This window comes from Danio aesculapii, chromosome 6 (genome assembly GCF_903798145.1).
Source record: "Danio aesculapii chromosome 6, fDanAes4.1, whole genome shotgun sequence".
NCBI lineage: Eukaryota > Metazoa > Chordata > Actinopteri > Cypriniformes > Danionidae > Danio > Danio aesculapii.
In genome coordinates this window covers 47334036-47352257 of record NC_079440.1, presented here as the reverse complement: position 1 = coordinate 47352257, position 18222 = coordinate 47334036, and the positions used below count along the sequence as shown (strand labels likewise).

Sequence of the window (18222 nt, the reverse complement as noted above, 5' to 3'; positions counted from 1 at the left end):
TTTAATTTAATTTAATTTAATTATTTTTATTATTTTTTTTTTTTGGCAAGAACTGCATTTGCCATTTGTATGCACATGGATTACACAAAGGGTTGAATGTCATCAACAGTCATGTAAACATGAACGGATGTGTGCATATAAAGATGACATTAAAGTACAAAACCAAAATCCATATCACTGATTTAAACACATGCTATGTGCATGCAAACGGCTTTAAAAAGTAGGTCTGCAACCTGTGCCATTTCCCCTTTCCTCCCAGTAATTCTCCACTAAGTCTGTCAAATAAAAATAAACTATGTGCGAATTGTTAACTGTATGCAATTTCAGCGTAGTTGGATCTGGCTGCAGGCCATCTGTGCAGCGGCTCTTTAATCCCAGTTGCTATTTTCCATTCGACGGGTACAGCTGTGTGCTCTCGCGCCAGCATTTTACACACCACTTTCTTCAAGGGGACTTCAATGAGCACACTTCAAAGGAGGCACAATGGTTCTAGCAAGCTCTCCTGATGAAAATGTCGCTTCTTTTAATACGCAACCTGACACTTGGCCTCAATGATCAGCCGCAGCATCAAACACAATTAGCTGACGAGGCCTTGTAGACTGTATGCATCATAATCAGCTCCGTCACCATTCCTGCTGGGATATGGTTGCGTGTTGAGTGGTTTGTGTGTTCAGTCTGGTGTTTTACGGTTATACGATGCATGTCGAACAGCATGGGGTGAGAGCAAGAAAGAGTGTTTGCTGTAAGTTTTTACAAACAAACCATTGTTTCCATACCTGAAGCTTGTGAACTCTTTGATAGGTTTATTTATTTATTTATTTATTTATTTATTTATTTATTTATTTATTTATTTATTTACAAAATAAATAAATAAATAAATAAACAAATAAATAAATAAATAAATAAATAAATAAATAAATAAATAAATAAATAAATAAATAAATAATATTTTATTTGTTTACCTGTATTTCAAGTGATCATTAAATGATTAGAACTTTAAATGTGCTAATATTTGTAAAACTATTGAATAATTTACTTAAATTCACAGGCAATGCAAGTAATTTTTTTTTAGGTCATAAAAGGTTTGACTGACAATGAAATTCAGGAATACATGGTTTAGACAAAGATAAATAAATAATAATTTAAAAAAACCTTTTCAGAGATATTTTATTCCAGAGGCATTATTTATTTATTTATTTATTTATTTATTTATTTATTTATTTATTTACACAATAAATAAATCAACTAATTAATTAATTAACTAATATTATTTTATTTGTTTCCTGTTTTTTAAGTGATCACTGAATGATTGTAACTTTGAATATGTTAATTATTATATACAATTATTGAATAATTAACTCACAGGCAATGCAAGTAATTTTTTAGGCTTCACTGACAATGAAATTCTGTATTAAATTATTTAGACTAGGAGTAAATCTTATTTAAACAAAAAAAATAATGATAAATAAATTAACAAACAACAAATAAATAAATAAATGAAGAAATAAATAAATCCGACAATATTTTAAGAAATATTTTATCACTGGGGCATTGCATTTAATGCAATATACTGTAAGTAGCAGAAACGCACAATGTATATTTCATTAACGTTGCTAATGAATATTAAATCTGTTAATTCACCTCATATTCAGTTACAATAAATACATAAATTAAAAAAGCAAAGTTTCAAACTCAAATACAACAAGTTTTTTTGTTTTTTTTTTTACTTAAGTTAAAATGGCTTAATAAAACTTTTATTTAATATACATTTTTAAAATCATTTTTAAGTATCCTAACAAAGTTGCTTCTATTGGAAATGACTTGTTTCAGGGATTTCCAGGTATTTTATATGGGAGAAAAAAAAACTTTAAAATATTAATTACAATTTATATATTTTTATTTATTCATCAGCTTGTTTTCTTTCTTTCTTTCTTTCTTTCTTTCTTTCTTTCTTTCTTTTCACAACAAATAAATACATAAATTTATTAATAAAATATAAATATTTTATTTGTTTATTTGTATTTCAAGTGATCATTAAATGATTAGAACTTTGAATATGTTAATGTTTGTAAAATTATTAAATAATTAACAAGCAATGCAAGTAATTTTTTAGGTCATAAAGGTTTCACAGACAATGGAATTCAGGAATTGATGGTTTAGACACAGCAAATCTTATTTAAACTAATAATAAAATAAATAAAATAAACAAATAAATCAATCAAACAAACTTTTCAGAAACATTTTATTCTAGGGGCATTGAAACTGATACAATAAGGTAAGAAGCAGAAAAGCACAGTGTATATTTCATTAACTTATATGATGAATATTAAATATGGTAAATCACCTCATATTCAGAGCTGTAATAAATACATAAATAAAGCAAACTATTAAACTTAAATAATTTTTTTAATTTAAATGAAAACTTTTATTCAATATATATTATATAAGAACTATTTTAGATATCCTAACAAAGTTGCTTCAAATGCAAATGACTTGTTTCAGAGATTTCCAGGTATTTTATATCGGAAAAAACGTTAAAATATTAATAAAAAAAATTCTCATTATTTATTTATTTATTTATTTATTTATGTTGTATTTATGTTTATTTTATACACAATACACAAATTACTTTATGCTGTAGCAAAGGCAATATCAGTAAGGTTTGACTGCTTATATTTTACTAATTTACAGAGGCTTATGATTGATCTAAAAGTCTCCTATTTTCATAGTCTTCTACAATTACCCTTACCGTTTATCTTAAATATTAAAATCTATAGCCTGAGAAAAATATCTCTCACTATTTACAGAAACGCTTCACAATGTTTCCCATTCCCCTAAAGTGCATCACTTAACCATTAATATGATGTGCATTGTTAACCCACTACATTTCTGTAATCAGTGGTCCTACTCACTGTAAATCCCAATTAAAACCAAAGCGTACACTAATGGCATGCAGTAAAAAAAATTGTGGTTTAATTCACTAGTGTGCTTTCGGTTTGGCATAACAGGACCTGTATAATAAAAATAGGCAAATTGACTGAGGCAACTTAAACTAGTCAAAGTAATTGTTTTCCATAAATCATTTAGCAAATATACAACTGTGTCTTATTGAGGTCCTGTGCAGTTATTTTCATTATACTGGAGTCTCTGCTTAATACAAGATGCAGCTGCCGAGCATAAAGTAGGTGGCACAACAATATCTCCTAGTGGTGAGATGTAGGCATGACTTTATGTAATGAGATGTGAACCCTAAAAGAGCATTTGGATGTTTTTGTATGTAAAATCCTCATCTGTATCATAGGTAACATGCTGGTGCAAAGCAATATGATTTTTATGGTCTCTGTGCCGTAATAAAAAAATAATTTCATATCCACTTTTTTTCCGCATATGACTACTGCGTTTCAAATTATGGGTTGCATTTTTAGTTTGGGGAATTTCTATTCAAAAGAACTGAAACAAATCAGTTTAAAATATATATATAAGGTTGCGCTTCAAATAATCCATATAGACCGTGAACAAATATAGCTATAGAAATTGTGCTTTATTTTTATCCATCATGAAAATAATGCTATCCTTGGATTTTTAACATAACAGGGTTTCTGCAGGTTTCACCATGTCAAATTTAAGACTTTTAAAGACCTTTTTAAGACCATTATGAATGAAAATTCAGACTTATACAGGGCTAAGGATTTTATTTACTAATAGCCCAGTTTGTCTATGGTAAAAGATAAAAAATATATATATATATAATTACTTATTTCTTAGTCCCAGAGTTAAAATAATGTGTCAAACAAGCAAATAAACTAGTTGTATTTTTGTTAACATAACTTTAAAAAAAAAAAAAAAGTCTGTATATGCAGGTCAGTGTCCTCAACCTATAAATTCCATCATGAATAAAATTTCAGACTTATACAGGGAAAAATGGTAAGGATTTTATGGTTTTTTTTCTAATGTCCCAGTTTGTCTAGTGGAAAAAGAGATTTTAAAAAATTTAATTACTTATTTTTTAAGCCGCGTATTTTAAATAATGCGTCAAACAAGCAAACAAACCCTAGTTGTATGCCTACTCATTTTTGTCAACACAACTTTTCTAAAAAAATAAAACTCTAGGAACTAAAATAAACTACATGTGTGCACATTCAACAATCTATACTGTATATCCAGGTCAGTGTCCTCAACCTATAAATTTCATTATGAATAAAGTTTAAACGTAAAGGATTTTTTTCTAATAGCCACATAACTTAATGTGTTAAACAAGCAAACAAACCCTAGTTGTATACATACTCATTTTTGCCAACAACTTTTCTTAAAGAAAAAAAAACTCTTTAAAAACTAAAATAAACTAAATGTTTGCACATGCGACAATCTATATATCCAGGTAGGTCAGTGTCCTCAACCTATAAATTCCGTTGTGAATAAAATTTCAGACTTATACATGGCTAAACGCTGAGGATTTAATTTTTTTTTCTAATGTCCCAGTTTGTCTAGCGAAAAAGATCTTAAAAAATGTAATTACTTCTTTCTTAGCCACATATTTTAAATAATGCGTCAAACAAGAAAACAACCCCAAGTTGTATACAGTACATACTCATTTTTGTCAACATAACGTAAAAAGAAAACTCTTTAGGAGCTATAATAAACTAAATGTATGCACTATCCAGGTCAGTGTTCTCAACCTATAAGTTCCATTATGAATAAAATTTCTGACTTATACAGGGCTAAACACTAAGGACTTTATTTTTATTTATTTATTTTATTTATTTTATTTATTTTATTTATTTTATTTATTTTATTTATTTTATTTATTTTATTTATTTATTAATGTCCCAATTTGTCTAGCGGAAAAGATAGCCACATGTTTTACATAATGCATCAAACAAACAAACCAACACTAGTTGTATACATATTTTTTTTAACATAACTTTTCTTAAAAATAAAAAAAGACTCTTTAAAAACTATAATAAACTCAATGTATGCACATGCAACAATCTATATATCCTGGTTAGTGTCCTTTATAGATGCGTGGAGAACTTTCAAGCAAATGTTATAGTAAGGTAGATAAGTAAACCATATTTGTTATGAAGCTATTATTATATTAGTATTAATTAGAGCTTTGCTAAATGTTTTGTTGAGATGGATTGTTGGTGATTGGATGAGTGTTTGTCTGACTGAGTAGCTTTATTTGGACATAGGAAAATCAAGACCCATTTAAAATGATATAATTAAGACAATATTTCAGTGAATTTAACACTTTTTAAAGCCTAAAATTCTGTTTTTGAAATTTAGGACTTTTAAAGACCCAATGGACCCATGACATTAGTATTGCAAATATATGCGTGGCCAGAGTTCACTGTTTTGTTCCTCCAGATTATTTTCTATACCCTACAATGCAGTATTCAACAGGTCCGTAATATTGCGGAAGAAAGACTCATTTGAAGTCTTTGGAGTTATTCAAAGTCTATTGAAAGTAAATAGTTAATGGACTAACCACTGTTCCTGTTATTGTTATTATTATTATTATTATTATTATTATTATTATTATTATTATTATTATTATTATTATTATTATTAAAAAAAAAAAAACACTTCACTAATTGTTTACAGTTTAACCAAAGCTACTCGCATAATTCAAGGAAAGCATCATGGGGCGTATGAAAAAGCTTTATAGTCTGGCCCTTTAAGTGACATGACCTAAAAACAAATCCAGTGGGTTGTGGTTTTATTCTAGAATAACTATAATGACTAGTAATGCTGCTGTGTCATGGGCCACTTCAGAAATGCATATCAGGAAAGCTGTTTACTCAAGCTCAGATGCATAACCCTCACAGTAAGACGTAGACTTTTATAGTGAAGGTTATAAACAAAATGGAAATGCAATGTTCACATACTTAGCTGATATTGGAGGATGTAGCCAATTAGGACTCCATTTGCGTCAACCGGAGGAGACCAGGTCAAGGTGACCTTGTGCTTCTGGATGTTTGTAGCACTGAAAGCAGCTGCTTGACCAGGAACTGAAGGTACACAGAGAGAGAAAAAAAAAGAGTTGACAGGTATTTTAATAATTTAAAAAACCATTTCGTGCACACAAATGAAAATTACAGTGCTGTCTTGCACTCATCAATTCATTTGAAAAAAAAAAAAAAAGCACCAGCTTTAATACAAACAACAACAGTCAAAAACACAAGTTTTAATGTAAAAACATTTTAATATTTTGATGAAATGCTTCAATGGAAAAAATATATATTCTGAATCATTAACTTATGCAGCATTCAAATATATAATGTCCCAAAAAATACATAAACTACGAATAAACTTTTTAAACAAAATCTAGAGCATGTCTGAATTTTCTTTTGTCACTGGTCATGAATCTGACTTTGATACTAAGATTCGGTCATATAATAACATCATACGCATGAAAATCATCTAAGAAATATCTCAAACTTTATTAGTACTGGGTTGCAGCTGGAAGGGTATCTGCTGTGTAAAACAAATGCTGGATAAGATTGCGGTTCATTCTGCATTAGCGACCCCTGATGAATAAAGGGACTAAGCCGAAGGAATATGAATGAATGAAATAGCTCAAACTTGGCTGAGAAGAAAATAAGCATGAATTTATGGTAACTTTCTGGTGATAATATGCTTCACAAATAGTTGTTAAAAGCAAAAACATCAATGAAACCTGCTGTCATTCAGCAAATATCAGGGGTTTTGAAAAATTTTGCCAATTTAAATCACGTCAATTAGAACCAACTATGCAAGAACAGAATGTTGCACATTTGCAGGTTTTCACATTAAAACACAAAGCATTTCTACTATTTGATGACAACACTACAATCTATTGAATCATACCTTCTTTTTGCATATGCATTTAAATGCCATTAAGCTCATATCTCAAACCGCTGAATGCAAAAACTCATTTTCTTACTCAGTTTGTGTCATGTTTCTAATCTAAATATCTTAAAATTTAGACAAGCAAAAAAAAATACTGTCTTGTTTTCAGAAATATGTAAAAAAAAAAAAAAAAAAAAAAAAAGTGAGTTTTTCACAACAGAAACTCAAATTCCAGCTCCAATTTCAAAAAAAAAAAAAAAAAAAAAAAAAAAACACGAGGTGGTGTCAAAATGATGGTCATTTGTTGACTATGGGCACTTTTACCAAATTTCGAACGTGTTCGAGTGTTTTCTCTCATATGCTCTCTCGTCCTAGCAGACAAATATCTCGCCAACACACGTTCATGAACAAAGATTGATTCTAAACATCTTCAAAACAATTTTCCACAAAACCAAATTAACTGAACAGCATGCCATGATGTCTTTTATTTACACACAAATATGGACATCTCACAAAAGTAACATACATACATAAAGCGGGATATATAACATTAAAAGTAACTAAAAATAACTTGAGTATTTTTTTCATCTGATACTTTTTTACTCTTACTTGAGTAACTTTTAAGATGGTTACTTTTACTTGAGTAAAAAAATCCACAAGTACACAGAAAAAAAAACGATGTGTGCAAAATTCTAGAACAATTTATATTAAATTAAATTTATATACACAAATTAAATTTAGTAATGTTCAACTTAATTTGTTTGTTTAAATTCAGCCCAAATAAATTGTTTACAACCACTTAACATAAAAAATAAATAAATATATCCAAGGAATCATCTTTGAATAATTTTTTTCAGTGTACTTGTATTTTTACTTGAGCATACATTTTGGATACTTCACCCAGCTTTGGTTTTCAATGAAAATTTTTAATTTTTTTTCCGATTTTGTGCACAATTTCTGAAAGCAAGACTAGAAAATGTTTTTTGATTTAAGAATTTTTAGATATTTGGACTTGCAGATTTGCAGTGAACAGAATACAAAAAAAAAATCCATTGTAGACTATGAGCTGTGTACCTGCAGATCTTATAAATTATACACTAAAGGAAGAGGAAAACCTTACAAAGCATCTCATGGCCTCTTTAAGTGCTCAGACACATTGTCCTCACTCACCTCCCTCAGGGGTTTTGAAGTTGACCGAATGACTGCCAGGACCGTTTCCTCTGCTGTTAAAGGCCATGACAATGAGGCTGTATTCGGAGAACGGCTTAAGCCCTGTGACCACCGCATGGTTCCTCTCGCCTGAGAATGTCAATGTGTGCTTGTCGCCGTGTGTTTTCTTTGAGTCCAGCAGACTACGAAGCCTCCACCAGCTCACCTACAAATACATGAGATTAGATTAGTCAAGAAGAACGCCGATTAATACATGTGGATAGTTCTAGCAGCCTGCTGGGTAACAAGAGGAGCTTCAAGGTCATAAAAAAGGGCATTTCAACCATGGCTAAAAAGCTAAAGGCATGTTGAATTACCCTGTAGCCACCCAGATGTCCATGGATTTTTTCCTTGTGAACGTGTTCCCATCTGACCTTCACCATAGTGTTGTTCAAAACTTCTACGGCTACATCATCTGGAGCTGCTGAGGGGACTATGGGACCAAAAACATGCAAATATTACAAATAGCTTTGTAAGAATTACACTGTTCCTACATCAAGATAATGCGGGTGAGTTAGATATCAGATATGTTCATGAAACAAGGAGCAAGAAATTTTGTGAGTCATCACAAAGGGAACAGGCTGATGGGGGTAATAGTTGTTTATGTGGAATTATGGACTATAATATTGTTTTTATGCTTATCAAACACTTCACAAATTGCTTACAAAACAGCCATTTACCATACATCACACAACCTATGTAGAAACAACACTAAACATTCACAAGTTATAGACACATGCTAATGGAGAGAGATTTAATTATAATGGGAAAAATCAGTGTTGGGGAAGCTAGAATTGAACTGTACCTTTCCAAGCAAAACTACAGTACATTAAATTAGATGTACATAAATACTTTCCAGATGCACTGTATATGTGATTTTTCAGCTTTTTTATTTTTAATAAATTTGTCACAATTTCAAAAAATCTTTTTTCATATTGTCCTTGTGGGGTATTATGTGTAGAATTTTGAGAAAATCAATGAATTTAATACATTTTGGAATAAAGCTGTAACAGAAAAATGTCGAAAAAGTGAAGCGCTATGTATACTTTCCGGATACACTGTATATAGCTAAGAGAAAACCTGAAATGTTTTTTAAAATATCAAATCCCTTTGTGGGATTTCTGAGGGATGGTGATACGAATCTTTTTTTCAAATAACTTGTACAGCCCAGGCTTATTCTGAAAACGTATCGCTACATACATTTCTGAAGAGCACTGAATACATCACAGGAGCTACATTTTTTTGCAGTTTTTGTTTCCACGAATCCACCAGAGGCCGCTGTGTAAGCTTTTGAGACCTCAAATTTCTCTCACGAGTGCCATTCACACCTGTTGTTCTTGCGTAAATCCACTAGAGGCTGCTGTTGGCTGACTGAGTGACTGATAGGCTGACTGAATGATCGACTGAACCACCCTCCTCCATCCCTAAACCCAACCAATAGTGTTTTCAAAAGTACCGACTGACCCGACCACCCCGTTCCCTAAAGGCAATCGACAGTTTTAAAAAGAAATCCAGAAGAAGAAAAGCCCCTACCTGATTTTTACCACGTTTTCAGATTTTACCACATTATCACCCTGTTATTTATCTGTTTATTTTATTTTTTGGCTTCTGTTTTTGTCTTAACAGCTTTCTGGAACCATTCTTTGCTGGATTTGAACCCCGTTGTCATGGTCAACTCCTCTCTGCATCTCAAGTCCGCCAACATACATGATGAAAATTGGAAACAGAGAAAAAGCCGTCCATACGGAAGTAATCAGTCAGCTGGTAAGAGCGAAAAGGAACAGTGTCATACTGCCCCGTAGCATTCGTTTTAAAGGTGAAATGTAACCATACGTGCTTCCGGCTGCATAATTTGCTTTTTTTTATAAATGTACTGTATATAGGGCTAAGTTTTCAGAATGAGCCAATGTTGAACTTGTATCTAGTATCACCTGCTATTAATATACCATTGTTTTGATACTTTTATATTGTATGTGTACTGTATGTACATGCAGTTATTTATAAATTTGTAATTAAAATTTTTATTTATTTTTTATTAATTGTGTATTTTTGTTTTGTTTTCTTTAGTACATGTTAAAAGTTCCTAAAAATTAATAAAAATGTTCATAAAGTCTTTTGTATACAATAATACTAATAAACATTAAAATAATTCTATAAACCATTACCTTCATTCCATTATTTTTTTCTTTATTATATTATTATTTTTCTAATTATATAATGTTGTATTTGAATTAAACATTTATTTAGTTATTTTAATCATTTTGTATTATTAATTGCAACCTAATTTGTTTATTATACTCAAATTTTTGTCTATATTTATATTAATCCAATAAAATACTTTTACTGCAAAACACCACTACTAGGGTTAGGTCGATAGATGATGCCATCGTCCATCGCTGATGGCCGATAGACATTAAGATGCTGAGCTGGCATCGCGATCTTCTGCCCCGCCCCCATCGCAGCGGCAACCCGCTCGCGAAAAATACACACTTAGGCTCCATTTACACTAATATGTCTTAATTTTAAAATGACATTTTAGAACGAAAACGATCCACATCCACACTGGTGTTTCAATTTTAGCAGAAACCTCAAATGCTGTTGGTTGGTTGCTGTTGGTTGTGCACCTTTTTTACCAACCGTTTGTTGACGCCATTATAACGACACAGATCCCGCTGCCTATTCATGCCCCGTGGAAAAAGTGATTGACAGGGGGTAATTTGTGTGTAACTTATATTTATGTATTAATGATTTGGTTATGCGTAAAATAAAGATTATGCGGGCCAGGTAGTTGAAATGCTAGGCTACAAATAATTAATTCGTTATGAATTCATTAATTATTCGTAAATAATTAATTCACCGCCGCCTACGACGAACGACGCCATTGTCCATCACGATGTTTCACATTAGACATCGTCCCATGCCAAATTTGAATACATGCAAAAAATTTACATTTCTAGTACAACTTTTTATTACTATGGGAAAATTTCATATACATTAAAAAAAATGGACTAGATCAAAGCCAAATTTTGTTCATTTACTTCAAGAGACTAAGGAATACTGCAAACGTTTGGAGAACATTATTAATAAAAAAGCAAAGAAGACGTAATATTCTTAAAGAATATAAGATTTTCAATTACTGAATGTTTTTTTTTATATACATATATACACTCTGGCATGTATTTTTGTGCATAGTACTGTATAATTCTTTATTTGTTGTTAATAAAAAAATAAATAAATAAAAAAAACGATGCCAAATTGGTCGACATCGCCCAACCATAACCACTACTCAAAACTACATTCATGAATATGAATTTAGTCTATTTGCATTGTTTAGTACAGTAAGTGCAGAAAGAATCATTATTGAATCATCTGCTAATAAAACCCTGTCATTCAGTGATTTAAACAGTTAATTCACTCTAAATTAACAATCCAAATGAACTGTAATGAATCACACTATTATCCCTTTAGCTTGCTCAGCATCATGAAAACAATAATTTTGCCTGAATGTTTGGCAACACATGACTAGTAACTCCCCAACACTGGCAACCATGTGCTGCTAAGCTAAAAGAGGGTAACTGAGGGGAGAAATGTAACTAAACTAAATAGCATACTACACAAAAACGTAGTGACCTGAGATAACATCGGGAGGACAACTCCAAAAGAAAACTGAAGGCAAGAGAATAATTATAGCCGCAAATATTAACAGCTCATGATAACATTTCATGTGTTAGTCTACGAAGACTCAAGAGTGAGGAGAATCATTCCCCCTTTGTGGCATTTAATATTCTCAATAAGGCAAAACAAATCGCTACCGTTTGGAGATTGTGTATTAAAGCAAAGACACTATTTCATCATTGTTCTCTGCCCTCCAGGTTTGTTGATATTCTCATCACACATGTACTGCACTTTCGCTACAGGGAGGGGTGGGTGTGTTTCCATTTACAGCCATTGCTTATTTGCGGTGTAACAAGAGCCTTTACAGATGAAGAAAAGGTTAGAAACCACAATGCATCTTTCAGAATCTGCTACTTTGTATGCTCTCAAAGGCCCGACGCGCGATGCTTGACAGTGAGTGAAATGTCAACGATATTGGCTTATTTGAATGCACGCTCATCTTCACGGCTCAGGCACAATGGAGGTTGTTTCTACTTACAATCCTCTCCCGAGTACGCTGTTATTATTTTAGGGTCCGGACCCCAGCCCGCGTGGTTCTTGGCCTGAATTTTGATCTCGTAAAGGACGAACGTCGGGGTGTTTTTGACCAGAAACGAGTGCCTCTTCACCATGCGCTCCGTCCAGTCTTCATCGCTGCCATGTCTCCTGTAGCTCACTTTGTACTCCAGACCAGGCCCGTTGTGCTCAATAGGTGACAAGGGCTGTGACGGGAGAAAGAAAGAGCTTGGTTAGAAGACGGGAAACAATAAATCAAAAGAAATAACATTTAGTTGTTTTTAAAGGGTGCACTCACAGATTTTTGTTGGCTGGCATTGGGTAAAAAGTATATTTTAAATCTATTTGCCTAATTTTAAATTAATAAATATTTATAATCAGGCTGGCTGATTTTGTATGTATGTGGGAGTAAGAATCATTTTGTAGAACATTTTTTTATTAAAATAAAATAAAAATTATATTTTACATATATATATATATATATATATATATATATATATATATATATATATATATATATATATATATATATATATATATATATATATACATATTAAAAAGTCATTTATGACAGTTGATTTTCACCAGCTGTTATTATTTTTTTTAATTATTATTATTATTATTATTCAAATTTTTATAATTTTAAAAATTATTACATTTTGATAGATACAAATCACAAAAGTTGAGGATTCAATTAAAATAGAATCATCAATATTTATATATATATTTATATATTTGTATAATGAGAACTAAATAGTATTAACTTGTTAAACAAAAATAAATAAAAAATTAAATAAAACATAAAAAACAAATAAATGAATAAAATAAAAAATATATAAAAAAATAAAATGAAATAATAAATAATAATAATAAAAATAAAATAAATAAAATGAAAAAAATAAATAAATAAATAAAATAAAAAGGGCAACGCATTGGCGCAGTAGGTAGTGCTGTCGCCTCACAGCAAGAGGGTCACTGGTTCGAGCCTCGACTGGGTCAGATGGCGTTTCTGTGTGGAGTTTGCATGTTCTCCCCGTGTTCGCGTGGGTTTCCTCCGGGTGCTCCGGTTTCCCCCACAGTCCAAAGACATGCGGTACAGGTGAATTGGATAGGCTAAATTGTCCATAGTGTATGTGTGTGAATGAGTGTGGATAATTGTTTCCCAGAGATGGGTTGCAGCTGGAAGGGCATCCGCTGTGTAAAACATGTGCTGTATGAGTTGGCGGTTCACGCTGGATTAATAAAGGGACTAAGCCGAAAAGAAAATGAATGAATGAATGAATGATAAAATAAAAAAAAAATAATAATAATACAATTAAAATAAAAATTAAATTAAATAAATAATAAAATATAAAAATAAATTAAATTAAATTAAAAATAAAATAAAAATAAAATAAAATAAAATAAAATAAAATAAAATAAAATAAAATAAAAGAATGGAAAATAAATAAATAAATAAATAAATAAATAAATAAATAAATAAATAAATAAAAAAAATAAAATAAAATCAGATAAAATAAATTCATGAACATTCATACATACATATATACAGTGGATGTCAGAATTATTAGTCCTCCATTGAATTTTTTTCCTTTTTTAAATATTTCTCAAATGATGTTTACCAGAACAAGTAAATTTTTTACAGTATGTCTGATAATATTTTTTCTTCTGGAGAAAGCCTTATTTGTTTTATTTCGGCTACAATAAAAGCAGTTTTTAATTTTTTAAAAACTATTTTAAGATCAAAATTATTAGCCCTTTTAAGCTATATATTTTTTTGATAATCTAGAAAACAATCCATCGTTATACATTAACTCGCCTAATTACCCTAACCTAATTATTTTGACTTCAACTGTAGATGAATACATATTATAGAATTTTTTAAATCATAGTTTGTGGGATCAGCAGCACTTTTAATTTCTCATATTTTTTATAATTATAATTACATAATTCATTATTTTTTTGTAATCCCATGCAGGTTTATTATTGTTTTAACTTACTCAAAATGTTTAGTGCTGATCTGTTTCATTATCATCAATTCATCATGAAATCCAATAAAGCGATAACATTTATTAACCCATCTCAGAGCAATAACAGCTAACTTTCCTTTTACAATCATCTTACAGAAATGAATTGCAGTTATTCACTATACAGTCCACTATTAACAATGAAAATCATAATCATATTTTAGAAGTACAGGTGTATTAGCATGAAAAGCCAGCCAAGTAATAGCCCAGAAACTGTAAAAGAGCTTCATCTTTATGTGAAAATCTGACTTTATGTATTCCGCTCCTTTTTACTTTTTAATCAAAGACTCTCTCTGGGCTCTTTTGATGGGAACCTGTGTCCAGCCAGATCTATTTCAGCAGGGCTTTGTGACTTTCCCAACAGCCCGCCGATAGAGATAGCAGTGTTTTTCTATGCAAGTATCCCTATCTTCGCGAACACGCTTATCGATAATTGGAAGCTAACAACTGACGCTGCTAGTTTGCTCTCCCCCCTCTGAGAACTAAATGAAATTCGGCATTTGAGAGCATGTGTTTATCCTCTCAGCCCTTCCAGTTCTTTGAACATTAGATATTCCTGAAGACTATTGGAATTGAACATTTAGCATCGTACCTCCCAGTTGATATCCATTTCATGTGGCAAATGAGCTTCGATCTTGATATTTTCTGGGTTCTTGTCGGGTGCTTTCGGAAAGAGCAGAAATATGGATTTTGTCGGAGGTGAAATTGTTAGTGGAAGAGAGAAAAATGACCTGTGAAATATGCACTTTATAGACTGCAGCTTAAACGAGAGGGGAAAATCAATTATCTCACAAGTTTGAATGTTTTAAAGTTCAGGAGAGCTTCTAGATACCTGATGCTGGAGTTTTGTATCTTTCAGTGGACTGGCTTGGGCGACCTTTGCCCACCTCGTTGATGGCAGAGACTCTGAAGCAGTAGTCCACGTGTCCGTAAAGCTTCAGCAGAGCTGAGTGATGGTTTCCTGGGACTCTCATCATCTCCCTCCAGCTGCCCGGCTCATGTTGGCTTTCCTCAAACTCTAGAACAAACTCTGCACCAAGTTGAAAATGAGAACCTTCTGTCAACACTTGCACCGTAATTCATCTTTTGTCAAACCTAAACAATGTTTTTCAGTGATTTTTGATGTAGAAAATCTAAAGTAACTGATTTTTTCTCACAGTGTATACAGTTAATGTTGATATACTTAAACCTGGCTGACTACACTAGATTCAACCAATATAAAATGTTTTTATATAGTAAATTGAGTAGAAATTGCATTTTTGAGGTAAAGCCTGATATTTTTCAATGTTTTATAATGCAGAAGCAAAATTCATCTATACACAAATTGCATCTCGGTGTAGCCATGTACTATCTGTTTTGTATGACATGTTCTAACAAACAAAAGTATTTACATGCATTTTAACAATATATTGCACTGCTTGTATAGTCCAACTGCATGGAGCCAGTAAAAATTATTTGTTCCAGAAAAAGTATTACTTTAATTATGGATTATGGACTAATTGGTGAACTAATGGCTACTGCAAATTGTCACCAGCAATTAATTCACTTTTTCAATCACAAAGAAAAAAAAAAAAAATTAAATAAAAATTTAATTTAATAAAATTTAAATATATTAAAATAATATATATAATAAAATAAAATAAATAAAAATTAATAAAAATAAATTAAATAAATTAAAATAATATACATAATAAAATAAAAATAAAAATTATTAAATAAATTAAAATAATATATAATAAAATGAATTAAAATAAAACAAAATGAGCATTTCTTGTTACATTTAATAAACTAAAATAAAATTGCAATCATTTTTATAACATTTATTACTAATAAATCACTACATAAATCCTAACATTATTATTATTCACTCACCGGCCACTTTATTAGGTACACCTCTCCAACTGCTCGTTAATGCAAATTTCTAATCAGCCAATCACATGGCAGCAACTCAATGCATTTAGGCATGTAGACATGGTCAAGACGATCTGCTGCAGTTCAAACTGAGCATCAGAATAGTGAAGAAAGATGATTTAAGTGACTTTGAACATTGCATGGATGTTGGTGCCAGATGGGCTGGTCTTTTAGAAGTATTTCAGAAACTTCTGATCTATTGGGATTTTCACGCACAACCATCTCTAGATGTTTGCTGAGAATGGTATGAAAAAGAGAAAATATCCAGTGAGCGGCAGTTCTGTGGGTGCAAATATCTTGTTGATGCTAGAGGTCAGAGGAGAATGGCCAGACGGGTTGGAGCTGTTAGAAAGGCAACAGTAACTCAAATAACAACTCGTTACAACTGAGGAATGCAGAAGAGCATCTCTGAACGTACAACACATCCAACCTTGAAGCAGATGGGCTATAGCAGCAGAAGACCACACTGGGTGCCACTCCTGTCAGCTAAATATAGAAAACTGAGGCTACAATTCACACAGGCTCACCAAAATTGGACTATAGAAGATTGGAAAAACATTGCCTCATCTGATGAGTCTCGAGTCTGCTGTGACACTCAGAGAGTAGGGTCACAATTTGGTGTCAACAATACGAAAGCATGGATCCAACAGTTCAGGCTTGTGGTGGTGGTGTAGTAGTGTGAGGGATATTTCCTTAGCACACTTTGGTCCCATTAGTACCAACTGAGCATCGTGTCAATGCCACAGCCTACTTGAGTATTGTTGCTCCAGCCCTTTATGAACACAGTATACACATCTTCTGATCGCTACTTCCAACAGGATAACGCATCATGCCATAAAGCGCAAATCATCTCAGTCTGGTTTCTTGAACATGACAATGAGTTTACTTTACTGAAATGGCCTCCACAGTCACAAGGTCTCAATCCAATAGAGCACATTTGGGATGTGGTAGAAGGGGATATTCGTATCATGGATGTGCAGCTGACAAATCTGCAGACACTTAGTGATGCTCATGTCAATATGGACCAAAATCTCTGAGGAATATTTCCAGTTCCTTGTTGAATCAAAAGGATTAACGCAGTTCTGAAGGGTCCAACCCGGTACTAGTAAGGTCTACCTAATAAAGTGGCTGGTGAGTGTATATCTTAACAGTATTATTATTAATATTTTTATCATATGCCAAAAAAAGTTTGCAATGGCAAAATCCAGCTCACAGTCTATAATATGTACTCTACTAATATGTGAACTGAATGGGGGTTTAAACCATGTTACCAGTAATGGAGCTATTATGGTCATCTCCCGGAGTCCACTGCAGTTTCACACTTCGGCCATTATGTTCAGACAGTATCACATCCTCTGGTGGATCAGGAACATCTGAGGAAACAACAAAACTTATTTAGGGCTGTCAATCGATCAAGAATCTCAATTTCAATCAGATTCATTACATTATATTGTTTTTTCCCCCTCTGCCATCTTATGGGACAGCAGGAGAACAGATGAAAATGATAGGGAGAAGAGAGGAGGGTGGCCCTGGGAAATGACTCCAGCTGGGTTCAAACATGTCAGAGCTCAAGCATTACCTGCCAGGTCAGCTCTCCAGCTTGTTCATTTGTACAAATACTGTGTTCTGCTGTCTTATTAAGGGCTGTAATTCCAGCCACGGCACAGCGGGCAGCTCAATCCCACCTGTGTCGTGTGCCGAAGCCATTTCAGCCCCTCAAACTTCTGTCTGTGTTTATTTCTCAAAACCATAAAGAATAAAAAAGCACACGACTCACCCACGACTGAAAGCTGTGCCACTGCAACGTCTTGGTCGACAGGCGTTCTGGCCACACACGCGTAAAAGCCTTGGTCTCCAAAACTCACATTAATGATCTCCAGCACTCCGTCTTCCAGGATATATCTACAGACATTGGCAAAAATGGCTCAGAAATTCATTCCACTGTTAAGCGACCATATAGTGCTCAAAACACACTTTCAGACATCAGTGCCTGCCCTGATTGCAATCTCATGTAGATTCTGATCACAGAGGCAGAATGCATTGCTAAAAGCTACTTATGCTAATAATTGGAATA

General features: G+C 32.3%; 1 protein-coding gene across 7 annotated transcripts in view; it reads right to left on the bottom strand.

Moving 5' to 3' along the window:
* Window positions 1-18222, bottom strand: part of chl1b (cell adhesion molecule L1-like b) — a 189058-nt gene that overhangs the window by 28988 nt on the left and 141848 nt on the right. For all 7 annotated transcript variants that reach the window (XM_056460391.1, XM_056460397.1, XM_056460390.1 and 4 more), the window contains 8 exons: window positions 17926-18050; window positions 17420-17521; window positions 15070-15267; window positions 14830-14900; window positions 12194-12416; window positions 8358-8473; window positions 8002-8206; window positions 5889-6011 (listed from right to left, as the gene is read on the bottom strand). In XM_056460391.1, the coding sequence (XP_056316366.1) occupies window positions 5889-6011; window positions 8002-8206; window positions 8358-8473; window positions 12194-12416; window positions 14830-14900; window positions 15070-15267; window positions 17420-17521; window positions 17926-18050 (1163 nt within the window). The remainder of the gene's footprint in view (window positions 1-5888; window positions 6012-8001; window positions 8207-8357; window positions 8474-12193; window positions 12417-14829; window positions 14901-15069; window positions 15268-17419; window positions 17522-17925; window positions 18051-18222) is intronic.